This window comes from Argentina anserina, chromosome 1 (genome assembly GCF_933775445.1).
Source record: "Argentina anserina chromosome 1, drPotAnse1.1, whole genome shotgun sequence".
Classification (NCBI taxonomy): Eukaryota; Viridiplantae; Streptophyta; class Magnoliopsida; order Rosales; family Rosaceae; genus Argentina; species Argentina anserina.
In genome coordinates this window covers 6,273,431-6,297,938 of record NC_065872.1, presented here as the reverse complement: position 1 = coordinate 6,297,938, position 24,508 = coordinate 6,273,431, and the positions used below count along the sequence as shown (strand labels likewise).

At 39.9% G+C, this 24,508-nt stretch overlaps 6 protein-coding genes across 7 annotated transcripts; 3 read left to right on the top strand and 3 right to left on the bottom strand.

The window, feature by feature from the left end:
• Positions 1-3,142: 3,142 nt before the first annotated feature.
• Positions 3,143-7,312, top strand: LOC126786140 (putative glucose-6-phosphate 1-epimerase). The gene is made up of 10 exons (XM_050511876.1): positions 3,143-3,269; positions 3,357-3,485; positions 3,717-3,830; positions 4,231-4,282; positions 5,675-5,812; positions 6,008-6,106; positions 6,257-6,354; positions 6,576-6,683; positions 6,781-6,862; positions 7,051-7,312. The coding sequence occupies exons 1-10, from the start codon at positions 3,208-3,210 to the stop codon at positions 7,114-7,116; spliced, it is 948 nt and encodes a 315-aa protein (XP_050367833.1). The 5' UTR covers positions 3,143-3,207; the 3' UTR covers positions 7,117-7,312.
• A 271-nt stretch (positions 7,313-7,583) lies between these two features.
• LOC126800037 (syntaxin-112-like) lies at positions 7,584-11,857 on the bottom strand. Of its 2 annotated transcripts, XM_050527330.1 has the most exons (7): positions 11,601-11,857; positions 11,431-11,502; positions 11,172-11,231; positions 10,527-10,621; positions 10,192-10,261; positions 9,943-10,066; positions 7,600-8,604 (listed from the first exon to the last, which is right to left on the bottom strand). In XM_050527330.1, exons 1-7 carry the CDS (start codon positions 11,718-11,720, stop codon positions 7,661-7,663), a joined length of 1,485 nt encoding a protein of 494 aa, XP_050383287.1. In that variant the 5' UTR covers positions 11,721-11,857; the 3' UTR covers positions 7,600-7,660. The 2 variants fall into 2 exon arrangements, with proteins under 2 accessions (XP_050383283.1, XP_050383287.1); XM_050527326.1 differs by lacking the exons at positions 9,943-10,066; positions 10,192-10,261; positions 10,527-10,621; ... (1 more) ...; positions 11,431-11,502; positions 11,601-11,857 and adding exons at positions 8,684-8,757; positions 8,842-8,911 and having other exon boundaries at positions 7,584-8,590.
• Positions 11,858-12,070: 213 nt separating this feature from the next.
• LOC126799975 (uncharacterized) lies at positions 12,071-13,891 on the bottom strand. The gene is given in 7 exon segments (XM_050527240.1): positions 12,071-12,226; positions 12,229-12,418; positions 12,510-12,718; positions 13,118-13,220; positions 13,310-13,355; positions 13,358-13,576; positions 13,579-13,891. Coding segments are annotated over 7 exon segments (1,158 nt in total). The 3' UTR covers positions 12,071-12,148.
• Positions 13,892-14,127: 236 nt separating this feature from the next.
• Positions 14,128-16,404, top strand: LOC126799985 (pheophytinase, chloroplastic). The gene is made up of 7 exons (XM_050527251.1): positions 14,128-14,248; positions 14,338-14,439; positions 14,534-14,672; positions 15,012-15,182; positions 15,393-15,636; positions 15,851-15,942; positions 16,118-16,404. Exons 1-7 carry the CDS (start codon positions 14,146-14,148, stop codon positions 16,389-16,391), a joined length of 1,125 nt encoding a protein of 374 aa, XP_050383208.1. The 5' UTR covers positions 14,128-14,145; the 3' UTR covers positions 16,392-16,404.
• A 658-nt stretch (positions 16,405-17,062) lies between these two features.
• On the top strand, positions 17,063-20,719 carry LOC126799856 (uncharacterized). The gene is made up of 11 exons (XM_050527123.1): positions 17,063-17,652; positions 17,710-18,407; positions 18,502-18,612; positions 19,026-19,203; positions 19,288-19,469; positions 19,547-19,683; positions 19,767-19,862; positions 20,026-20,095; positions 20,182-20,256; positions 20,327-20,372; positions 20,452-20,719. Exons 1-11 carry the CDS (start codon positions 17,073-17,075, stop codon positions 20,511-20,513), a joined length of 2,235 nt encoding a protein of 744 aa, XP_050383080.1. The 5' UTR covers positions 17,063-17,072; the 3' UTR covers positions 20,514-20,719.
• Positions 20,720-22,042: 1,323 nt separating this feature from the next.
• Positions 22,043-23,791, bottom strand: LOC126800112 (protein RER1B). The gene is made up of 4 exons (XM_050527405.1): positions 23,659-23,791; positions 23,175-23,551; positions 22,448-22,628; positions 22,043-22,358 (listed from the first exon to the last, which is right to left on the bottom strand). Exons 2-4 carry the CDS (start codon positions 23,522-23,524, stop codon positions 22,338-22,340), a joined length of 552 nt encoding a protein of 183 aa, XP_050383362.1. The 5' UTR covers positions 23,525-23,551; positions 23,659-23,791; the 3' UTR covers positions 22,043-22,337.
• Positions 23,792-24,508: the final 717 nt, after the last annotated feature.

Sequence of the window (24,508 nt, the reverse complement as noted above, 5' to 3'; positions counted from 1 at the left end):
GCACGCATAAAACTTGATGTAGCTCCGCCTATACGATGGTGTATGATGTGTGCGCTACGAAGTCTTATTTTATTTTTAAAATGAGAGCGTTGGATATGTAAAATAATTATCATGACATGAGTCTGAATAGACTGATTTTCCCTTTTGAGAAAACAAAAAAGATTATACTGCATGATACAATGGTCTCTATAAATCACCTTTATATATAAAGAAAGAGAAACAAAGCTGAAAAAGACAAACCTAACTCCATATGTGTTGAGGATTAATAAAGTAATAAGCAATAAGCACTACAAATTACACTAGCTGACTGTTGTCACTTCCGTGATTAATCCAAGATTCGCAATTGGCCGGCCGGCCAGTTGGAGATAGTTCGCAGACTAACTGTCACCGGCAACGGTGGGCGCGTTTCTCTCAACCTCCGTTGACGCGCGCGCGACCTTCGCACAAACCCATCAACAACGTGGCGGTAATATGGCAGAATTATATTTTTGATTAAGCCGAGAAAACGACCTGTGAAATACAAGAAGTAGGTGAAGTACGGCACACGGTCCCAAGGATTGGGAAGCAGCAGCGAAACCAGTGAAGCAACCAAAAGGGATGCTGTAAGCTTCATAGCCATGCTTACTTTGCGAGACTGAGTCGGGAACAAGTAGTTCTCATAAGTAGCACCAATAGCGAAGCAGCAGGAGCCAAGTAAGCTTAGCATGGCAACCATGAACTTGGCGTGATGGGTATCAAATGGGAAAGATGTTGTTCCGGCAGCCGGGAATTTGATCTGAATGAAGGTGAGAAGTGTTGGCACCATGAAAGTGACAATGGCGAAGGTCGAAGGGGCAGCGTGTTTTGCGAAATCTATTAGAACAACGTTGAAGATGAAGACATTAGTCACATTACAACGTTCACGTCGTACGACAGAGGGTGGCCATTGATATGGAAAATCGACCATGCTACTTTCGCAAGAGTACGTACTATGTTGAGTACGGATAGAGCAGCAAAGAAAATGATGCCAAACAAGTTGCTAGGGTTTTCTTGTGTTTGTGGGAAGAATCTGAGAAGGGGCGTATCGGGTTATTGCGACCAAGGAAGAATTTGCGTGTTTCGTTAGGCTTTATATATGTACTGGAATTGCTCTGTTTGAACTGTTATGAAGGAGAAAGTTTCATGATTGAAATTTGATAAGACGGAGCAAGGATTGTGAAATGTGTTGAGCGGAGATAAGTTTTGAGCAAACTAAGCGATGAGTATACTCGGGTTTTTGTTTTCTTAACTACGGGGGGTTGTGTTAATATATAGAGGGCCGGGTGTGGTACGTGGTGGGTTTGAGCAGAAGCTATTGAAACCGAGTTTCATGTCTTTCGAATCCATAGGAAACATCTACAGGTATGTTGAACCTTGCTAGCGCAATCCTTGTCCTTTTTCTAGCTAAAGGTATAGCCAATTCAGCACAGCATTTCTAACGTCTAGTCTTTATTTCTTCTACATTTCCCCATCACTGTCAAGGTATAGCTAAATTCGGCAGATCGTCTAGTCTTTATTTCTTCTCCAGCTTCCCCTCACTAATCAGCACACCATATAGTCTTTATTTCTTCCCCAGCTTATGATCTCCATAACTAAGGTCTTTATTCAGTGGCTATCAAGATAGTGATGGAGATCGGAAGCTGCAGAATTAATCACTAGTGCTGAATTTAGCTCTACCTTTAGCACAAGGACAAGGGTTGTGCTAGTAAGGTAGGTTGAGCAAAAGGCCGAGTTGTGAACAAATGCACAATTTCTTGAGTGATCACGACGGGGTTGTTTGGAGAATAAGTGATCTTCTTTAATTTAGCTATACTTTTAAGAAAAAAGATTTTGCACAAAATTTTGAGGGAGTGATAGTGATGCGGAAGTCTCAATTGAACTACTTTAGCAAAAGGGTGCATGAAAAATTGTCTGGGGGAGTGATATCAACGGGATGCTGTAGAAGAAGAAATGAGGTATTTTCGTTTAGCTTTTAGGAAAAGATGACAACTTGGGTTCGTTGTGCACAAAATTTACTTTCTTGAGGGAAAGATGTGATTGATGCCGAAAGGATTAGGGTTTTGACCAGTTGTCTTTAGAAAAAGAAATTCAATGAGGTATTTTCGTTCAGCTTTAATTAGGAAAAGGGGTCGTAACTTATAAGGGTTCGTAACTTATAAGGGTTCGTTGTGCAAAAGTTTTACTTTGTTGAGGGAAATATATGATTGATGCCAGAGAGGATTAGGGTTTTGACCAGTTGTCTTTCTTTGGAGTGACGATAATGTTGGGGAGAAGAAGCAAGGAGATCAGATCCTCTATGACCTCTGTCTCATGGTTCAACGAACGAAAAACATTAGCTAGCTAGGCCTTCAACACCAGTCATATGTGAAATTTAGAAAAAGTTTCTAACAAAATTTATAAACCTTTTATCCACAGATATGATATTTAGTTATAATTAATGTTCTTGAAAAGAGTAAAAAAAACATGTCATTCCAAGTTCAAAATCTCTCTGAGCAGAAGACAACAGCATTAGAAACTAAGCGCAAGGGCTGACTAATTGGTTGAATTCATATATGGCTCATATTAACTATATATGGAGTAGCTCATATAGCTAGCTCAAGATAGACAGATAGTATTAGCGAACTAGCGAAGCTTGCTCTTTAATGCTTCATTTGAATGTACTAATCGCATATAGATTATAGAGTTATTTACGATTTAATTATTTAGTTACGTATTCACATTTAATCGGAGAATGCATGCATGTGAGCAAATATTAACTGAGTTTTACACTTTTACGTAGTGTGCTAGCTGCATGGACATTCAGTTTGAATTCTTGTATCTTGCTCCAAAAATCTTATCGTAATCAACCAATCATTGCTAATTGTGCATGCGTCGAGTCATCATTTGTGGTGTTAAAGATCGCTACTCATGGCTTGCCATACAAAAGTTGGTGCTGGTTCTTGAAACATGGGACATTTCCGGTGACAGGTCGATTGGTCAGGTTTTTCATTTTTGTGACTGCAATGACAATGTTGACTTGGACCTAATCCGGGCCTGAGCAATATAAGAACCAAAAGAGTCCAACTCACTAGCATACTCTATAGCCAGTGAAAAGAATATCCGAGGAAGTATACTTTTTGGGCTTGGCGGGTTGTGTCTTGTGAAGATATAAATGGAGTGGAGAGAGTCACAGAATCGAAGAACACGGCGATGGCTTGTATGCACATTTCACTCCCTGCCCTCACTCCACTAAACCTTAGCCGAGTCAATCGGTCTGTTAATTCTTCTCCTCTCATTGCACTCACTCATTCGTCTACTACAGCCTGTAATGTTCACACAACACTATTGAAATGAATCAGGTGTAGTTTTCAAAGGTCGCCTGTTATTGCTATGGCCAGTTCGTACAAGGAGATTGCCACTTCTGGAGTTAAGGTTACAGAAGGACAGGGGAACTTGCCAAAGGTCGTTTTGACCGGTTCCAGCGGCAGGTACATTGTGATGATTTGTTGGGTTTGAGATGGGATTTAGATAAGGCTAATGAAGGTTTGACTTTCTGATTCTAATGGGTGATTGAATGTGTTGCTGAATTTGCATGATGCGGATGAAAAGTTTGTGTCTTTATTCTATATGGGTTATTTGTATGTGTAGCTAAATTTGCATATGCAATTGAAAAGTTGAGATTTTTGTGCTAATGGGTTATTTGAATGTGTTGGTTTCAGTGAGGCAGATGTGTATCTATTTGGTGGGTGCATTACTTCTTGGAAAGTACCGAATGGGAAAGACCTGCTTTTTGTGAGGCCTGACGCTGTCTTTAATGGGCAGAAACCGATCAGGTTGTTTCGGATTTGTGTTTGCATTTCTCGCTTTGATGTTGAACTTTCCAAAAGTTATTGGTTCCTAACGGTTTAAAGTTTAAAATTTGAGAGAAAATTAGCTTAAATTCATAAGGTTCTGGTTCGGTTTAGGCCTCATATTGAGTTTTTAATGTCTATTAGATAGAGAACATCTGAAATGATTATTCACAAACCTCTTTTGGGGTCATTGTGCAATGAATGTGGGGAATCTTTGACTGATAATTGAATTGGATGAAGTGCATGTGATTTTCATTTAGTTCTAAGAGCAGAACACAATTTGCTTGAACATGACTACACGAGCATGTGGTCTTTGAGTTATAATTGTTGCCTGAAAGGTTGGGGTTTTCGTCAGATACTGACTATATCTCTGTTCGGATAGTGGAGGAATTCCTCATTGTTTCCCACAGTTTGGACCCGGGCCAATGCAGCAGGTACTATCCCTTCTATCATTCTTCCTATACCTACCAGTTCTCATGAACAAACTAATTATCTTCTCAAGTGGAAAAAGAACAAAATAAAAGTAAGTGAAGAAGAAGAAGATAATCAATGAAGTTGCTATTACGTAGGTTTAGTTTCAAATAGTTTGCAATTTAGTGATGCAGCATTAGCAGTAATCTGATACTATTGGCATTTACTTTAGTGTAAGCTGGAGATAAGATATTGGAGGAAACTAAACCCACATTGTAGCAGGCATTTTGCATATTGGGTTTAATTTCCTCCAATTCTTATCTACAACTTTGCACTCTGACTATCAGCGGTAATTGGACGTTTGTCAGCATTTAAAAAAAGTGTTAGCTGGAAATAAGATATTGGAGAAAATTAAACCCACCTTGCAGCAGACATTATGCATATTGGGTTTAGTTTCCTCCAATTCTTACGTACAACTTCGCACTCTGGTCATTAGCAGTAATCTGATGCCATGGACAGTTACTTTAGTGTAAGCTGGATATAAGATATTGGAGAAAATTAAACCCACCTTGCAGCAGAGATTAGGCATATTGGGTTTAATTTCCTCCAATTCTTACCTACAACTTTGCACTCTGATTATTAGCAGTAATCTAATGCTATGGACATTTACTTTAGTGTAAGTTGGAGATAAGATATTGGAGGAAATTAAACCCACCGTGCAGCTTTGCATTGTGATTGGGTTTTAATTTTCTCCAATTCTCATCTGCAACTTTGCACTCTGAACTGATATTTCTTGTTACTTTCATCAGGAAACTTAGGCAAACTGTTGCAAAAGCTGGAGGTGAGATATTGGAAGAAATTAAACCCAATACTTCAACACAATTACGTGTCAATGGGACGGGGATAATTTCTTCCGATTCTCACATACAGCTTCTTCACTATATCTCCCTCAGTACTTAGACCTTCCATTCTCATTTTTTTGTGAGAGAATAAGACCCCCAACCCTGGTTCTTATAGTCAGAAAGAAAGAGTCATGTGAGATGCATGCAACACTTCCTCAAGATAGTTTAAGTGCATGTGAACTGTGCAGCCTGCAAGGGTCAAAATGGTGTGAAGGGTCACGTACAGAATTGTTGGTTGTTTGACTCGTTGACTAGAAGTCTTGGTCTTGGATAACTAAGAACACTGTTTTCAAGTGATAACTTAAAAGCAACCCGTCATATATGTTTTAGTTCTTTTCCCCCCTTATTCTTTTTTAAATTAAAAAAAAGAAAAAAAAAAAAAGAATCTTGTCCTACCATCAAGGATACCCCTTCTGGAAATTTCGCTCTTTCTTGTGCTGCCTAATCATATCACTGCATTATTCTGCCTTCTGATACTGTTCTAAGGTTTGGAGATGTTTGTTCAATTTATAGCATGGCTTTGCAAGAAATATGGACTGGGAAATTGTTGATTCTGAAAATGTACAAGGAGATCCTGTCTTAACTTTAGAACTGAAAGAGAGTCCTTACAGTCGTGCCATGTGGGATTTCAGTTTTCAAGCTTTATACAAGGTTAGTTCACACATTCTCGATACAAAAATGATGCTTGTCTGCTTAAATTGCTAACTAATTTCTGAGTTGGAATTACATTGCATTCAGGAATAGTTTTTGTTATTGTAATATGTAGACTGCTCCATATAGTTTTGTGTTTTGGGAAATGTAGTGGAAAACAAAATTCTAAGTTCTTATGTATCTTCCTTGGCTCAGATTACTTTGCAAACAAAGAGCCTTTCCACCGAACTTGTTATAAAAAATACAGACAGCAAGCCATTTTCATTCAGTACCGCGCTGCATACTTACTTCAGTGTAAGTATAATCATTTTCTGTTGAGAGATTTAGTTTTTATTATTGGGCATAACCAGTAGAGCAGGGCAGAGCATAACCTTTAAAAGATTGCATTAGTTGTGCTAAGAGAAAAATGAGGAAAACCATTTATCTTTGTGATTAATCATGCAGGCTTCTGCACAAGCGGCATCAGTTAAAGGTTTGAAAGGCCGCAAAACATTAAATAAAGATCCTGATCCCAAGAATCCATTGGAGGGCATCGAAGAAAGGTTTGTAGCATCTGATGGCATGTTTCTATCTTAGGACAACTATACAATGAATTTGTCATTTGCCTTCCCTTTTGTAAATATGCCAACCAAATTAAGGTCTACATGGCAGTAACCCCAAAAAACATGTTTTTTTCCTAGTCTATTCATCTTTGAGAAATATCTCTACAAATCCTTCAGTACAAGCTGTTATGCATTCTCTGATCGTTATCTTAATGACACAGGGATGCAGTCACTTATCCTGGATTTGTGGATTGTGTATACCTGGATGCCCCTAATGAGTTGCATCTCGATAATGGTTTAGGTGATATAATATCTATCAAGAACACAAAGTAAGTGAATCTCAGTCGATGTCTCATTTATTAGCAAGATTTTTACCATGTCTTATTTTCACATGCTTCTCTTCACTATCCCATTTTCCACATGTAGTTGGTCGGACACTGTTTTATGGAATCCATATCTGACTATGGAAGCGTGCTACAAGGATTTTGTTTGTGTGGAAAATGCACAGGTAATAAACCTCCCTGTTTCTTCAGGAGCATTTAACTTGGTCAAAAAATGAGCGGTGTCGCAAAGTGGAATTTTTCTTAATAATTGAGGTTGCTCACTCATCAAATAGCTAGACTGATTATGACGAATGAGTCATAATTGCAGCAATATACTAACTTAACTGAACTCTATCCTTCGTGTTCATATCAGATTGGAAATGTCCAGCTAGAGCCTGGTAGCTCTTGGACTGCCACACAACATCTCAGCATCAACTGAAGAGTGGATTATTACTGTTCTTCAATTTTGTAGAAATAAATTAATATATACCTCAATGAATCAATTCCCTTATCTCTTTTTTCATGTTGTAAAAAGCTTTAAAGCTACAGAGCAAAGCTTTTCACTTTCACCTTGAGAGTGGTTCTCCACTATTCAATAATATGTGATCATGTTTAGGCTTTCAACCTATACTGTTTTTTTCCAATTAATGACACATTTCAATTATCTACCACCAATGGTGTATAGTTTCAGACTTTCAGTATCATCCAGAAGAAATGCACATTTTTAGGCTAATTGTCAGGAGTAAAAAGTAAAAGCTGAACAAGTAGGAGACAGAAAGGGAGAAAGAAAAAAAAATCTATTTCATTTATTTACTGTTTGTTAAAAGATCATCAAAAACCATCAAGAGAAATACTCTTCTCCACCTAAATGAAAACTAAAAAGCTGGTAGGCCACATTGCCACTCTAGGAGCTCAGAAAGCTCAGCAAAAATAAGTATTCACAAACCTAGTTAGTTCCCATAGAATAATCAAAACCCCTCTCTTCAAGAAGCCAGCATTGAAATTAAGCACACCAGAAATATAATCAGCACCACAGCACAAAGCCAAAGCACCCATTTGTTGTTGTTCTTCTTCATCTGCTTAGCATAGTGAAGACTGTTTGTGCCACCACTGATAAAGCTTCCTGCAATGGCCACATTCTCTTCAATATTGTCAATCTGTTCACCTTGCGCCTCAACCAGCACAGCCATGTCAAGAAACACCTGGTGCAGCTTAGTCAAGCTCCTCTGAATGTCCATCACCGCCTCATGCCTGACCTTGTTCCCCATTTCCAACTCACTCTTCCCCTCGAAAATCACAACCTTCCCACTCCCTGAAATCATCTTTTCGAGCTCCTCCTCAGTTGGCATCTCCCCAACTGCTCTGTAGTACCTCCTCTTGAGATCCTCCTTGTGATCAGACAGAATCTTCTCCCTCAAGGACTGGAAATCACCCATCAAATCCCTTAACTTGACTCGCAAGCCAGCCGTGATAGACATCCTAGTCCTGTCCACAGTGCTCCCTTCCCTATACTCCACACACATTTTTCTACTAATCACATTGGACTGATCAAGGGCCTCAAGCCGGGCCTTCACCACCCGGGCCTTTCGAAGCACTGCAGACATATCAGACTCCATTCTGTCCCTTAGCCCTCTGAGAATCTTGGAACTGTGAGTGGATTTGGCCTCTTCATGCAGGCTTTGAAGGTCAAACAAGAGAAGGGTGATCTCTTCCATATCAGCCTTGATTGCTGAGACTTCATGAAAGAACTGAGAGAGGTTCTCTTGGTCTTTGGGATTGAGTTCTCCTCCTAGGCCTGCTTCAACGTCAAGCTCAGCTTCCATGTCCATCTGGGCCTGTTTCTTCAAGTCCACATAACTTAAGAACGATTTGGTCATCAAATCATTCATTTTTGCAAGACTGCAAAAACCCACCTGCAAAATTTGTTAAACCAAATCAAAAATCAAGACTTTTCAAAGAATTGAAGTACCCAGTAGAAATTTAGAGATGAAATCACCGAGCATTACCCTTATTGAATGAAAAATCAAGTCTTTCTCCACCAACTTTCTCTCTTTGATGCTCTGAGTTTGCAAGAACGCACCTGCAGAAATGTTGGAAAAGATTAAAACTTGCCGAGAACTGAGATTACCCAGTTAAAATTAACAACAGAATCGACAAGTATTACCCTTAATAAATCAAAAGGTCGAATCTTCTTTTCAATATTACCGGATTTCCACTTTTAAAAGCTCCAAGAGATCTGGAATTCAAAGAAAATCGCCATGAAATAAGTGAAAGAACTCAAAGAAGTAGTGTTCTTAAAACAGAGCAACAAGGAAAACCCAGAAATGAATCAGATTAAGAATCAAGACTCAAATAGAAACCCATAATAAATATTAGACCTTTGAATTTCAAGTTTTAAAAAAGACAAAAACCGAAGAAATTAACAAAACTAACACAGAATTGAAAGTGGTCTTGAAACAGAGCAAGAACAAAAACCCAGAATTAATAGAGAGAATTCATCATTATGAAGCAAAACCCATATCAGGACCCACAGGAAAGACAAGCCCTATTGATAAACCCTTGAAATCGAACAAAGTAAAGAGAGTTGTTTTAGTGTTTAGTGAAAACCTTGAAGCAAAATCGATGGGTTGGCTCTGTTATGTTGAATCCCACTGTGTTGGCTATCACTGTCTCTGATAGAAACGGCGGCGTTTTGAGGATGAGTTATCCGGGTTCTTGGAGAAGAAGGAGGCTTCCGATTAAGGAGCGAGAAAGAAAGAGAGAGAAGAGATTGTAATGTGTTTTTGGGTGAGAGATGGGGTTTGTTTCAGGTTGGTTAGTTCTTTATATAACCGTTTGGAGTTTCAAATTCTCGTAGGCGATAAGTGGCTTCTCTGAAAGGCGGTCAAGTTAGTTGCTTTGGCAAGGCCATACGACGCCGTTTGGTCCTAATCACATTCTGATTTAAGCACCATGCTGATTAACAAGTGTTGATATACTCTCAAATTTAAATTGCCTAAAGGAAGCTGGATATCAGGCCTTGCTTCTTTGTAGCATTTTGTGGTCATGAACACCAAGTTTTTATTAGATGATGAATACAATGTGTATCCATGGCGCATTACAAAGTGCTAAGAAACTTGTAAAGGTTGATATTAACTTCCGAAAATGAAGATCAGAATTATTATAGCTACGTTGAATCTATGTTGTATAAAGCTACGCTCTAAGTAGATCATATTTCCGGACCTTTACAGTGTCTCATGCCTTGAACAGGGGCGTTATAACTCGTTTCCAGAAGGTTTTTCAGAAAGCTCTTGATTTTTGGCTCTCTCTGCTGCCTCGAGCTTCCTTATTGTTGTTGAACTGAGCTTGTCACCACTACTTCCTTCAGAAACGAGATCTACAACTTCAATCTGCTCAAGATTCGCAAAAGTATGGCCATGAAAACATGAAGAATTTCAGTGATTTAAAAGTGAGTAGTGTACTTCTGATATGTTAATATCAGTAAAAGATTAACTTCACAGCAACTAACTCATACCTTGAGTTGCGAAAGACCTCTATCCACTCTCTTTCTATTGACAGACAATCCCCCAGGTAAAGTCTCCTTGCTGCCGGACACCAATTGCACAAAATTAGTAAAAACTGGGTTTTTTTCTCCATTTGTTTTAAAGCAAATCAACTAAGCCCAATTCAACTCAGGCTGATTAGTTTCAGCATAAAGAACGTGTTAGTCTATCAGAACTCCAGACAACATTCTAGTACAAGTAAACCACTGAAAGAGTCAGAAAAGATGAATATGAAAAAAGTTTTACGAGTACATTTTAATTAAATTGGTACTTATGCAACATTTATATGAAAGTAAGACCAACAAACCTGACAACAATTGCCTCCAAATCTTTATCGACTATTGAGGGGCCGTAAGGGTCCGTAATAGGCTCAACTTGCACTACCAGCTCTGGCTTGATAGACTGCAAACATATGTAGGAAAATGAGAACTAAAGGTTATCATCATAGACAAAAGAAAAGAGCATTTTTTTTAGGACACAACCATGCCACAAGGTAGCAAGTAGCAAGGTTAATTGTCCATGTGTATACCCACATCTTAATACCACCTTCGGTAACCCATACAGAAACTGGAATACCGGCAACCAAATGCCACCTGCTTAAATTGCACCTTTTGAGTTGTTGGGCATGAATATAAGGTGGGCTAATTTACATTGCTGATAAAATCAAGTTGAACACCTCTTGCTGACTCAGAATGGAGAGTAACAACTCTAAAAAGAGGCAACTGGAACTGCAAACTTAAACAGCTTATTGATGCACGTTCCAGAAGAAATTTTGCTTGTTAATTCACTTAGGGAGGGAATCATGTGAACCCTTCTCTTATTGCAGCTCAGATTTGAATATGTAATATATGTAATTACTACTCCAACATCATATCATTTGTCCCCATTCAAATCAAAAACCTACTTTTAAGTCGAAACAAATCCAATCTCCCACAAATTTCAGGTATTATACCTTGATGTAAGTCTCAACATTCTGTTTCCTTTCCTCAAAGGGTTGAATCATACCAGCAAACTGCAAAAGTGTAACAAAAAGCCATCATATTATCATCAGACTAGACTACTGCATAATCCAAACTACGTCATCAACTGCACAACAACTTTAAAAACTCAGTACCAACTACCCAACTACAAAGTTAAGGATTGACCCAATGAAACACCAAACACGGCAATGGAAGTATGAAACTAGAAAGTATATTGAGGAAAAACAGTACCTGTTTCTTTACCAACATGGGTCCGACGCATATTCCGATCACAATCCGATTCCTGGCGAGCTCCGCCGCCGCCTGACGATTCCATCCGCCGCACCCACAAACAAAGTCAGTACATTTCAGCTCACAGACCCACCAAACAAGAAAGCATAAGAGAATAAGAGAGATAAAACCTTGAGAAAGAGGCGGTGGCCGTCGTGTAACCGGTCAAATGTGCCGCCGAGGACAACCGCGCCGTACGAATTGGCCGGAGAGAGCTCGGAGCTGACCAGCGAGTCCTCCAAAGTTGCCATTTTGACCCACAGAGAGTCTGAAACTGAACTGATAGATTATCTCTGTTCAGCTTTAAGTACAACGAAGTGAACGAACCTGGACTTGTTAACACAATAAATGCATGAAAGCTCATTATCAAAAAAAAAAAGCATGAAAGCTTCAATTTTGATGAGGTCGACGGCCGACGAATCGGCGACGGCTGTGAATGGCTGAAGTTGGTCACTTTTGTTTGTGTTAGTTTTTCTGGGGACTATTACTAATTTAATATTAGAAAGTAGAAATAATTCACTGTTGGTGATTTTTGCTGCAAAAAGTGAACTAAATATAGCTTCAAAAATGAGTTCATTTAAGCACGGTGAAAGTTACAGAGAGGATGTTTCTATTGCCACAATTCCGGCAGAGATGGACAGACTATCTTTATTCTACAGGAACTGGATTTCATTTAAGTTTACGTCTGCTTCACAGTTGTAGCCAAGCATTCTTTCAAAAAATGGTTGAGCTCTTGAGAGTATATGTTGGGGAAAGTCCCCTGTAATGGTCGACGTGAGGAGATGTGCCAAAATTGAACGACTTCACTGTTCTACTTATCTTCCTTTGCTCTGCAATGAAGGATCCGATGGATTGGTGTGGGACGACTTTATCACCCGTACTGTAAAGGTAGAGTTGTGGACAATGAGGAGGGTTTATTGAGAGGTTAGAAACTACCTTGGTTAACCTCCTGTAGGAAAAGATTATAAATTTGGTTAGATATGTTATGTGCATTTCAGGAACAGCACATCACATAATTAGGACGCAAAAAGATTACATACTTATCCACATCAGGCAACTTCAGAAGGACTGAGAACAGCTTCTCTAATAACAACAAAAGCATGGTTTCAATTGCTGGAGGTTCCCCTTCTTGCACCTTTGACAAGCTTGCTGCACCCCCAGAGGCATTTAGTTCTTTAGTCTCAACCGCAGGTTTTGCTAAGGAGCTGTGTTTCTTCAAAATCGCAGTAGAGAAGCCTGCTGCCCACACCTGACAAGGTCAAGGAAAGTTACAATCTACAAACAGTACTACACATCCAAAGCAGCAACAACCTTCTTAATCAGCTGACATATAGATCAAACTGAACTCAAATGGAATAGATTTTCTTAAGACTTACTGTAACAGGATGAAAAGGAATCTATAAATAAACTTTAAATTTAGACAAAATGATCAGAATTAAGTCCCACATTCGATCACTTAAAGAAGACCATGTACTTATTTAGCAAACATCAGAGCACCACTAATGCGCGAAACAACACCAACCTTCTTAATCAGCTGAGATATAGATCAAGCTGAAATCTAATTGGGTGTATATTCATAATATGACTAAGAGGATGAATAAGTTTTGTAATCAATCAACACTCGAAAACAAAAACAGAAAAAACAAACCTTAGGATCAAAAGGGCTTCCAGCTCCTGAATCAACAACACACCCTCTAATCTTCTCGATCAAATCCGGCCTGTCCTCCCAAATCTCAAGTATCGCACCATATCTGCACCACAAACAATCACAAACTTCCTAAACTCAATTTTTCGACATCGTAAATTTCCACAGCAAAACAACATCAAAGGAGTAACCTACACAAACCAACCCGTATTACTAAAAGTGTGAAACACCAAACACCTCTCCCACTCTCCACCCACGACTCCAGCTCACGCGCCAGCTCCGCGACCCGGTTCTCGACCCGGCGGCCCAAATCAAACCACATGACCTCCCTCACGTCCACCACAAAAGTCACGGCGTCAACGCCTCGGGAGTTGTACCACTCCACGTACCTCTTCAAATGCTTGCTCTGCCCGCCCAGCAGCACCACCGCCACCTCCCTCTTCTGGACCCCAAAGGACCCATATTTCCGCCGCTCCGGGAAGCCCGGGTCCATCGGAATCCGGCGGCGTTCTGGCTCGAAACAGTGTCGTTGAAGCTGGAATTGGGGATCGGAAATTGAGATTGGGAAATTGAGGAGGTGAATTTGAAGGGGTTAGGGTTGAGAGAGTAGGTGGAGTGAGAAAGAGAAAGAGCGAAAGGGGCTCTCTTTACGGCGTCGTTTCGCCGGAGGAGAAATGCAGGTGGATTTTGAGGCCGGTGGAGTCTGGGAGGAGAGAGAAAAAGAGCCGACGGCGTCGTTTTGACGCGGCTGAGGAATCGGAGCGAGGTCGTTTCCATGGCGCTGGTTTTGAAAATCGAGTTGGGGTTTTGTATATATATATATATAAACGAAGAGGTAAAACTGTCGAAAAACGACGTCGTATAAAATTAAAACGACACGTCATTTGGAAGAGTGAATGAGTGAGCTCTCTGGTTTTGGGTCCTCCACAACTCTCAATTGTACACCAACCACAGAAGTAAAGGTTGACGCTTTATTGTTACTCTTTGCTTCTTCTACACTCGTTCTTTGAGGTTGGAGAGCCCATTCGGCAATGTCGTCGTCGTGTGCGGTTTCAACTTCGGTGAGGACAGAGGTGTTTAGTTTGGTACAGGAGAACAGGTTCATTGCACCCACGAGGACATTTCAGTGCCACAGTAAGCTTATGTTTTCGTTTTCAAGTCAGTAAAGTTTGAGTCTTTTGGTTTTGGGTAGTGAAATGCTTACTGGGTTTTTGGTTTTGAAGGAGGTAAATGTGTGATGAACAGGAGGGGGTTTGGTTTGAGAGGAGTTGCAGCTGCTGGGACTTCAGTGGTGGGTTCTTCTTTGGCTACTGACCCTGCTCAAGGTTTGATCACTTTCTCATTCTCTGTTTTAAGTATTATTTTTCTGCGTTTTATGTAGTGGGTTTTAGTGAAGTTGGGATTTTGGTGTTACTGTAGGGATTGAAAGGCTGCCGTTTAAAGCTGAGGGGTATAATTTCTGGACATGGAGAGGTCACAAGATTCATTATGTGGTGCAAGGAGAAGGGCCTGCTGTTGTTCTTATTCATGGTTTTGGTGCTTCTTCATTTCACTGGAGGTTTGTTTGCTTGTTTAGGATCATCTGCTCTCTTTTTTTCTTGAACTGTTCATGGTTTATTCACTTTATTGCATATACATTGCTATGGTTGCTTCCATATTCCTGTAGCTTCGATTTTTGTGCTTATAGTTGCTTGCATGGTCCTTTAGCTCTGTCCACGATTCGATTTTTCTTACTCCTCTGCGATTGAAAACCAGTTGTTGTTGATAGGCGCTAAGTTGCAGGAAGTTGGGTCTTTTTCGTAATCCTTGTTACTATTTATGTGGTTATGCTAATGGTGGCTGTAAGTTTAGAATCTTTCAAGCTGAGAATCTGTCTTTTGTTTTTTTGATAAAACAGGTATAATATACCAGAGTTATCTAAAAAGTACAAGGTTTATGCAATAGACTTGTTGGGCTTCGGGTGGAGTGAAAAGGCACTGGTTGAATATGATGCCATGATTTGGAAAGATCAAGTTGAGGACTTTTTGAAGGAGATTGTGAAAGAACCAACAGTTTTGGTTGGAAATAGGTAACAATCTAAAATTTAAAGTGTTACTGTGGTATCTGGATATTCCTCCGTAGCCATTTCAATGAATTTGAAGACTTGTGATTGGGGATAATTGTGATTTTTGCACCATAAAACAACTTTTTTTAAGCAGGACAATGCATAGTATTTCAATTGACTTTATTTGTTTGTGTCATTTGGAATAACTGCTTACCACTCACTGTAAATTTTCAGCCTTGGAGGTTTTACTGCTTTGGTTGCGGCAGTGGGATTGCCTGGGCAGGTGATTGGAGTTGCACTACTGAATTCAGCAGGAAAATTTGGAAATGCAAATAGTGAACCTGAGAAGTCTGAGGAGGAAACAGTTGTACAGAAATTTATCTTAAAGCCACTGAAGGAAGTTTTTCAGCGGGTAGTACTTGGATTTTTGTTCTGGCAAGCAAAGCAGCCCGCTCGTATTGAATCCGTTTTAAAGAGTGTAAGTTTTTTTTAAGTACGAGTATAAACAGCTGAGTGCCTTGGTTTAAATTATAAAAATTAATAGATGGGTGGTAGTGTGAAGTGCCCAGCTTCATCGTAATCCCCAGTTCCTATGCACCTACATCCGGATCCCCAGTCCTATGATGTTTATAATTTACTGCTTCTTGAAATCCATTTGCCCATATCTAATTCAGTTAGTTTTTCCAACACAGGTGTACAAAAATACTTCCAATGTGGATGACTATCTGGTGGAATCCATAACAATGCCAGCAGCTGATCCCAATGCCGGAGAAGTCTATTACAGGTATGAGATGATCTCTGTCTGACATCATGTCATATCTTCTCTGCATGAAAGATAGACGATTCAACTAAAAAAAATGAAGAAGACAAGTAGAATTTTCAAAAAAATTCATAAACTTTGTCTAGCAAAAGTGGCGTCTGAGAATTTCTATTTCTGATGCCCCCTTATCTTTGTGCAGATTAATGACCCGGTTCATGTCAAACCAGACCAAGTACACTCTAGACAGTATCCTAAGCAAGATGTCTTGCCCATTGTTGTTGCTCTGGGGAGACTTGGACCCATGGGTAGGTCCTGCCAAGGCTAACAGAATCAAAGAGTTCTATCCAAATTCGACTATGGTAAATTTGCAGGCCGGCCACTGTCCACACGACGAAGTTCCAGAGCTTGTAAACAAGGCTTTATTAGAATGGCTATCAACTTCGACACCTGAAGCCTCTCTCCAAACAGTATGAACTCAACAAGTTTATAAGCGGCTTAGCATTGCCTCTCATAATCAATCTGAGATTATACTTGTAATACACTTGTAAATGTATTTATTAAATACGACTTTAGTCATTTTACCTGCCTTCTATAAACTTGTTCTTTTCTCGATGAACTCATAGATTATCTTGTCCAGACGGTCGCGAGCGTGTCCAGAATAAGCTGATACTCCAAACGGATATCATATCGTGTCACCATGCCATGACGGGCAGTGATTCCCTTGACCAGTAGGAAAAACAAGACAGACAAAACTTTAGAAGTTTTACAGGAAAAACTAAGACGTGTTTTTCTATTCTGTCTTTAGCTGTATGTTTGACGTCTCAACATAGCCAGCATCGTCACCTTCACCTATGTCTCTTCTTTGTAAGCATCGCTCCTTCATATTTTACATCTCCCTCCTAAACGAATGCCTACCTAAAATCTCTTTTGATAGATACTATTTTCCTTCTTGTTCTTTTTGTTTTCTATCTTGTAACAAAAGAATATCCTCAGGTTCAGACAAACTTAAAGTTCTTGTCTTTATGAATATTTGGAGTACCGAAAATTGAAATTCAAAACTTCAGTTCTAGCCTTGTTATGTCTTTCATTTCATCTTAAATACAGCAGAATAGTATTTGCCTGGATTTGTTGTAAGCTCTGGCACTTGGTCAGAAATGGAGATTAACTGGTCAAGGCATAGTAGAAATTCTCAGACCTCACTGAAGCCCCGGCGCAGTGGTTATGAACCATCTGATAACGAAACTGATTTCCTAGAAACCCCATTTCATGGCCACCATAGGAAGATCAGTGGAGGTTTGGAATCTGAGGAGACAAAAGCTGCAGGGTTGGAGTTGGCAAGAAATATCAGCCCTCTGAAGCACAGGCGGAGGCACTCTCTGAGGTTTGATTATGATGCTTCTGACGCAAGAAATGATGCAGTAGTAAGCCCGGTCCGAATAAGAACCAACAGTAAGTCACCATACAAGCAAAGAAGAGAAGATGGTACTGTTCTTTCACCAATAGCAGGTCCTGAAGCTCGCAGAAATATCAGTCCCTTTTCAAAAGCTGAGCGCAGAAGATATGTTTCTCCTTTGAAACGAGAAAACGAAGGGCATGATGAGAATGATGCTGATGAAATTGTGAGCTCAAACAGAAAACAGAGCCAAAGAAGGGCCGCTAGAGATCCTCAGAGCAGAAGATCATCTACTGCCCCAAGAGTTCGAGCAAGATCAGAAGTAGAACAACAAAGCAACCGTGATGTAACACCAACTAAAGGTGGAAGAACAGTATCGCCATTATCAAAGGCCTTAGTTAGAACAACACCAGCTGTAAAAGAGAGAACAGCATCCCCAATCACAAAAGAGCTGATTGAGAAACAAAGACAACACCACAAATCGCCGTCTGTTGGTGAGATCAATGAGATGATAGCCAATGCAAAGCTGTCTAGAACTCCTCCAACGTCCAATAATGCTCCATTAGCTTTTGGAAGTTCAGACTCTATTGCACCAGGTGATATCTTCTTCTCTCGTGAATGCAAGATCATGGCACTGCCGAAAAATGTCATCCCCATACCAAAACCAAAGAATCTGCCTAGAGTCAAAATTGTTACCCCTAGAGGAAATGGTTTCGATTATAATGCAAGAGGGACTCCATCGAGCTATGGTTTGACACAGACACCTACAACAACATCAAGCTCTGCATTGTCAGCATTTAGTAGGCAAAGCAGTAAGATGAGTGCTACAAGTGGGAGCACAACTGCTAGTGACAAGAAATTTACAGCAAATAGAAAGAAAACTGAAAGTTGCTCGCTGTTTGCTTGTATGAGAAAGGCAGGCCCTTGTCGGAAAACGAAGTCACCTGAGCCTTTTCCTGTTTTCGATGAAGCTTCATTCATTCAGAAGGCATTTGTGGTTGAAAGTCTAAGACAGTTTTGGGCTGATAAGCATAGACCGGCTTCGTTGAATGGATTCACTTGCCACCAGCAAGAAGCTCAACTTCTCAAGGATCTGGTGAGCTATGTATATAGATATATGTGTACACTATATTCTGTAATGCATAAGTTTTCTTGATAATTTCTTTCTTCTACTTTCTTGAGTTCTGCAGGTAATTGACAACCAATTTCCCCACATTTTGTTTACTGGACCAGCCGGTTCTGGGAAGAAAGCTCTAACAATGGCTTTCATAAGAGAAACATATGGTGATGCAAGCTGGGATGTATGTTTATTTCCATCAATGCAGTAAAGCTCATACTTTATTTTGTTTTTCCTTGAATATTGTCTGAACTGGTCTTCTGTGTTATACCCTCTTTTGCAGGTATCTCATGATTTAAGACACTTCCAGATTCAGGTATTAGTTACTGAACTCATGAACAAACTATTGACATTCCAAATTTAAGTTACATTTTCAATCTAGTGAATATTAAAGAGAGCAAATATTGCTCATGTGCAAAACCAAAGAGCATGTTTCACCAAATCTACTGCATCAATTTAAGGACCTATTTGTAAGTTTTCTACATCAAGCTTGATTTGGAGCACATAATGGTAGCAATAGTATACGTGTTTAGCATCTTCGTTCACTTCATGACCAAATACGTACTGTACCTCATTTTGTTATCAATTGCTCTGCAGGAACAAATGTCGATGCAAGTAATGGTTCCATTGACATCCAGTGCTCATCATATAGAGCTAAATGTCCGTGTGGAAGCAAATGCAAGATATGCATTGATTGGGCTAGTAAAGGAAATCAACAGTGAGAATGAAATTGCTCCTGAAATCAGCACTGTTGATAGCAAGGGAAATCATAAAGGTTCACTCTCTCATAACACACATAATCCCTCTAAAGCGCTTGGATTTATTTACCGGAAGCTAATATAATTATTTTCTATCATAGTGCTAGTCCTTTATGATGTTGATAAATCAGCAGAACACATTCAGCATCTGATCAAATGGATAATGGACTGTTACTCAGAAGCTTGTAAACTTATTCTCTGCTGCGAAAATGATGATGACATTGTTGAATCAGTGAAAAATCGGTGCAAAGTTATCAAGCTTGATCCTCCTGTGAATCAAGAAGTAAAGTATCACATTGTAACAACTATGTCTGAGTTATGTGACTCTTTCTATTAGCGCTAACAGACTTCAATTTGCAGATTACAGAAGTTCTTGATCAGATAGCAAGGAAGGAAAACATTGACTTACCTATAAGCTTTGCTAAAAAAATTGCTCACAAGTCTAAGCAGAACCTAAGGAAAGCAATCATGGGCCTTGAAGCAAGCCAAGCACACAAGTAAGAACTTAGTAAAAGAACAGTATCAAGAAATTTAACGTCATTGAAATATTCTCTTACCTAGGGTTGTACTATCTATGTAGCTATCCTTTTGTAGATGAGCAACCAGTTCCAATCGGATGGGAAGAGATACTCGTTGAAGTTGCTGCAGAAATCCTAGCTGATCCATCACCAAAGAGGTAATAGTACTATGTCTTGGGACAATGTGAGGTTCAGAATTAAGATTATGAAAAACATTTTCGCTATGATCACTGATTTCTGTGAACCCTAAACTTCATAATCGCTGAGGGCTATGTGGAAAACTTGCATTAGCCATTCATGCTCTAACCATATACTTTACAGGTTATTTTTCATCCGGGGAAAATTCCAAAAGCTTCTTGTGGGTTTTGTACATCCAAAACTGATTCTACTGGTATATCAAATCCTCTATTCTTCATCTTCCCATTTCAATTTTGTAAGGCCATTTTGTAATAAGAGTAGCACATTTCCGACATGCAGAAACTGGTAGAACAGTTCCTTAAGGCAATGGATGGTAATTCTAAACGGGACCTATATTATTGGCATGCTTATTATGTAAGTTCTCTCCCTCGTACCAAATCTGTATTGCTATATATCCGAATCTAACTTAAGCTTGTCGTCACAGGAGAAAAGACTCCCAGCAGGAGCAAGTGCTCTGCTAAAACTAGAAGGTAACATACACAAACCACTAAAGTTCATCCTATTAAGGGTTCAATCACATCTCTGCTTAATTATGAACTTCTTATGCAGAATTTGTGGTGAAATTCATGAGCATATACCGAAAGAGTGCGAACAGCCGGCAGTATGTGTAGTTTATACAGCCTCATTGAGAGGCAAAGCTCAAGAACTTCCGACCACCCTATAGGCGGTACAAATCTTGTAGCAGCTAATACTGAGTCGGAATGAGAAGACATATTCCCCTGAAGCTTTTCTCCTAGGGTCAGAATGATTCAAGATATAGCACATAAACAAATTTTCTCTTGTTTAGCATAAAGCAGATAAATAAAAGCGCACTCATTACCCGTTTGGCTTTGCATCTTTCTCCAAACGTGAACAAAATCCAGGTGAAACAAAATTCCCAATGCAAGAATGAAAGCACATCAAGACCAGTCCATTTCTTATAACTTCTAGGCTACCGAGTCTAACCCATGTTGCAAAATGCACCAACAATATATTACCTCCGAAAGTCTATAACCTTTGAGATGTAAAATCTGATCTAACAATGTTACCTTCAAATGCACTAACAATGTTAGGCTCTAAGTACGCTATATTTGGAGTTTTCTCTCAAATGTAGGTTGAGTACTTGATTGAACTCGAACAAAATAATTTTCATGAATTTGCATTACCTAGCATAGGCATTTTCACATAGAGTTCGATGTACAAGACTCAACTTCAGTACTTCCGATTTCAAAGGAAATCATAAGGTCCATTCCCTCAGCACATATTAATATCCCACTAAACTAGTTTTATTCATTAACTCACAGCTGCAAGGATTTCTTCTTAATCATTCTGGTGCGGATACTTCATCATCTTGACCAAGCATCAGAGCATATTTAGCATTTGATCAAATGGACTGTTACTCAGAGATTAGTAAACTCTACTCTGCTGCAAAGATTATGCATAAATTTTCAAGCTTGAAGCTCCTGCGACTCAACAAGTAGATCTTTACATTGTTGTAATTATGTCAATGTCCCGGCTTCCCCCTTTACCACTAACCCCACTTCAATTGGCAGATTATAGAAGTTCTTGCCCGCATAGCAAAGAAAGACTCTGACCTACCCATAAACTTTGCTGATAGCTTTCATCTAAGTAGGACCTAGTAAATGAAATCAGTACCTTATTTTGCCTGGGTGAGAACTGAGAAGGTGAACCTATCTTAACCTTGTAAGTACAGGACAAGAGACTCCCAACAAGAGCGCAAGTGCTTTACTGAAACTAGAAAGTAACAGGCACAAACCATCCAAACCCTTCACCCTATTAAAACACATCTATGCCTATCTGTGAAGTTTTTAAGCAGACTTTGTGGCCAAGTTCATAAGCATATACCGGAAGAGTGCCAACAGTTGTCAGTACATTTACCGTAGCCGGCCTCATAGAGAGGCAATATTCAAGAATTTCCTACAACAGGTCTTAATCAAGATTGTCAAGCTGCTGATAGATGTTGTCAAATTGATAGACATATTCCTCTGAAGCTATTTCCTAGGGTCAGAATGATTCAGATATAGCCCACAAACACAACAATCTTTTAGTCTAAATTGAATAATAGCTTCCCATTCTCAGTTGGGTTTGTGAACAATATAAGGCAGGTGAAATGATAATGAAAACGCATCAAAGGCACAAATCTGGAATATGAAGTAGTTATCATGCTTAAGAATTTGCTTACAACAAAACACAAACATTGGGTGCATACACAATGCTAATACTCTGTTGTAAACATTAGATGTGTTTCAAGACCTGTCATCCATTTCTCCTAAACTAGAGAATCTAACCCCATGTTACAAATGCACTAACAACCTTACTTTCAAAAGTGTATTTAAGATCCCAAATTCCCATTTGCTTTGGCACAAGGCCTACAAACCGGCAACATATCTTTGGGCTTTGTGTTTAGCATTGTAGAAAATGCACCTCTATCCGGGTCACTTCTTTCCAGTGTACCTCTGTCAACAAAAATGGAGATGATATAATAGCTGCTTCAATTAATACTGAGGAGAAGCAAAGTAGAATAACCAGAGGGATGAGAACTCACCTGCTTCCCAATATCAAACGGGACATATTTGTATTTGATCATATGTAGGATCTGTCGCTTCATTGTGAGCACAAACAGCACAATCCAGTAGCATAACAATATTGGCCAGAAAACAGGCACATCCAGCACAGAAATGAAGGTCATTATAAAGGCAATGATGAAAGCCTTTGTAATTGAATACCTGAAAGTCAAAACAGCCAGTCAGTACAAAAATCAATACAACATCACTTAATAACTCCGATATCCTGAACAAAAATCACAATCGATTTTCTAATTGCTTTGAATTTATGAGGCAAGCCAGCTCTTTCATAAAGCTAAGATAACTTACTTGCCTGATTATGTGAACAAATTACTCTGAGGGGATAAACACCCCATTAACAAAATGCATTCAATAACTTCCGCAACCTAATCGCAACACGCCAGCAGCAAGGAGTTAAGCTCACTCCCAGCTACCGAAACAGTTAAAAGCAGCTACTCATTGCTCCAAAAACAACGTAATCAGCATACGAATTGCCGATTCATCTAGTAGTCACCATTTCCCTGTTGTTCAATGTTCATATAATTTCACAACACTCACGAAACCGCGGCGCTACTCTAAAACACTTGAACAGGGTTCAATTCCAGACTACTTAACATCCATTCAAACAGTCAAACGCGATTGATATACTTATACACATCACTACTAAGCAATTGAGCTAAAACTCGTAAAAGCACAGAAGAAATTTACCAGAACTTAAACTCCGGGAGGCGGCGAACGAAAGGCCTGAACTCATCGGCGCCTTTGGTAGGCAACGCCGCCCCATCCAAAGCCTCGAGCTCCGGGTCAACCTTGGGCGAGAAGAACCCGATCAAGAGGTTCAAGACGTAGATTCCGAGCCCATACGAGACCACATAGAAGCCCTGGATATAGTAAACTCGCAGAATGTAGATCATCGCCACCGCTAGGGTTCCTAGCCACCTGTGGAGCGTGTGCGGTGTCGACCGATCCAGGTAGTACTGGAACGCTCTCGCGAAATCGCTCTTCCACTGCGCCACCGGTGACGTCACCGAGGCTCCGTCGCTTCCGAGTCCCTCCATCGGAATCAGGGAGTATTCGCCGGGAATCTGTGTGAAAGTTATAAACAGAAGGTTAATTGCGAGCGGTGAAGAATTAGAAGGGAAGAGGTGAAGTGGAAATGATCGTTCTGATTGAGAAGAAGCGGGAAATTTACCTGGAATTAGGGTTTGGAGCGTAGAGAAAGAGAGAGAGAATGAGGAAGACGAGGAAGTCGCGACGGTCGCCGCTAAGCTATTTGGTTGCGTCTGATTGAGGATAGTGTGATTCACCCGCGCCCAGAAGTCAGAAGAAGGCAAGAAACCTACAAACGGGTCGGTTCAAGTAGCCCAGGTTTGTCCTAACCAACTATCCGAGTCATAATACTCTTATAAGCAAAGCTACAACTAGCGAGCAAATCATAACTACACTAGCGAAGTGAATAAGAATTTTTATGGAGAGAATCCACAGCGGACGTCCGCATTGCACTGAAAGTAGTGCGGACATCGGCGATTGGCGACGCGCAACAACGATGCGGATGGTGTCGGTCATGTTTCCCTCTTCCGGCGCTCATGTTTGTGTCGGTCGGAGTTCCATCACCGGCCCACGGCGGCCGGAATCTGTAAATTTCTCAAAACAACCGGCACCATCCACGTCGTTGTTTTGCATTGCCAATCACCAGAACAGACAAATCTGCACTGTGCGGACGTCTGCTCCTGATCCGGCCTCAGAACTTACATTTCATGGCGATTTTATACCAATTAGTGTAGAAGCTTGAGTAAAGGGTGACAACTAGACCGATCTGAAACTACGACAAGATTCAACTTTTTGTAAATCCGGAGGAAGCTCCTCCCTTGCCCTCTTTTCTACATGACCTAGTAGACTCTTGGATGCAAGTATTTGTATTAGTCTGCCATTGTGGAAAGTTTGTTTACAATGTACTATCTTTCTATGAGTTATGACATTGGATTGTAACTGAATGCAATTAAATTCTCTATAGACACTGATTAAAGTTATTTATATTAACC

What these genes read in the sequence shown, in the direction of transcription:
- LOC126786140 (XM_050511876.1), top strand. Translation starts at nt 3,208, where the DNA reads ATGGCTTGTATGCACATTTCACTCCCTGCCCTCACTCCACTAAACCTT. An exon ending in TTGACCGGTTCCAGCGGCAG is followed by an intron (nt 3,486 to 3,716) that starts GTACATTGTGAT and finishes TGTTGGTTTCAG; the next exon opens with TGAGGCAGATGTGTATCTAT. An exon ending in ATATCTATCAAGAACACAAA is followed by an intron (nt 6,684 to 6,780) that starts GTAAGTGAATCT and finishes TTCCACATGTAG; the next exon opens with TTGGTCGGACACTGTTTTAT.
- LOC126800037 (XM_050527330.1), bottom strand. Translation starts at nt 11,720, where the DNA reads ATGGCAACTTTGGAGGACTCGCTGGTCAGCTCCGAGCTCTCTCCGGCC. An exon ending in ATGTTGAGACTTACATCAAG is followed by an intron (nt 10,622 to 11,171) that starts GTATAATACCTG and finishes ATATGTTTGCAG; the next exon opens with TCTATCAAGCCAGAGCTGGT. An exon ending in TTCTGAAAAACCTTCTGGAA is followed by an intron (nt 8,605 to 9,942) that starts ACGAGTTATAAC and finishes TTGATTTGGTTT; the next exon opens with AACAAATTTTGCAGGTGGGT.
- LOC126799985 (XM_050527251.1), top strand. Translation starts at nt 14,146, where the DNA reads ATGTCGTCGTCGTGTGCGGTTTCAACTTCGGTGAGGACAGAGGTGTTT. An exon ending in GAGGACATTTCAGTGCCACA is followed by an intron (nt 14,249 to 14,337) that starts GTAAGCTTATGT and finishes TTGGTTTTGAAG; the next exon opens with GAGGTAAATGTGTGATGAAC. An exon ending in GCCGGAGAAGTCTATTACAG is followed by an intron (nt 15,943 to 16,117) that starts GTATGAGATGAT and finishes ATCTTTGTGCAG; the next exon opens with ATTAATGACCCGGTTCATGT.
- LOC126799856 (XM_050527123.1), top strand. Translation starts at nt 17,073, where the DNA reads ATGGAGATTAACTGGTCAAGGCATAGTAGAAATTCTCAGACCTCACTG. An exon ending in CTCAACTTCTCAAGGATCTG is followed by an intron (nt 18,408 to 18,501) that starts GTGAGCTATGTA and finishes TGAGTTCTGCAG; the next exon opens with GTAATTGACAACCAATTTCC. An exon ending in GCTGATCCATCACCAAAGAG is followed by an intron (nt 19,863 to 20,025) that starts GTAATAGTACTA and finishes TATACTTTACAG; the next exon opens with GTTATTTTTCATCCGGGGAA.
- LOC126800112 (XM_050527405.1), bottom strand. Translation starts at nt 23,524, where the DNA reads ATGGAGGGACTCGGAAGCGACGGAGCCTCGGTGACGTCACCGGTGGCG. An exon ending in CTCCCGGAGTTTAAGTTCTG is followed by an intron (nt 22,629 to 23,174) that starts GTAAATTTCTTC and finishes TTTGACTTTCAG; the next exon opens with GTATTCAATTACAAAGGCTT. An exon ending in CGTTTGATATTGGGAAGCAG is followed by an intron (nt 22,359 to 22,447) that starts GTGAGTTCTCAT and finishes TTTTGTTGACAG; the next exon opens with AGGTACACTGGAAAGAAGTG.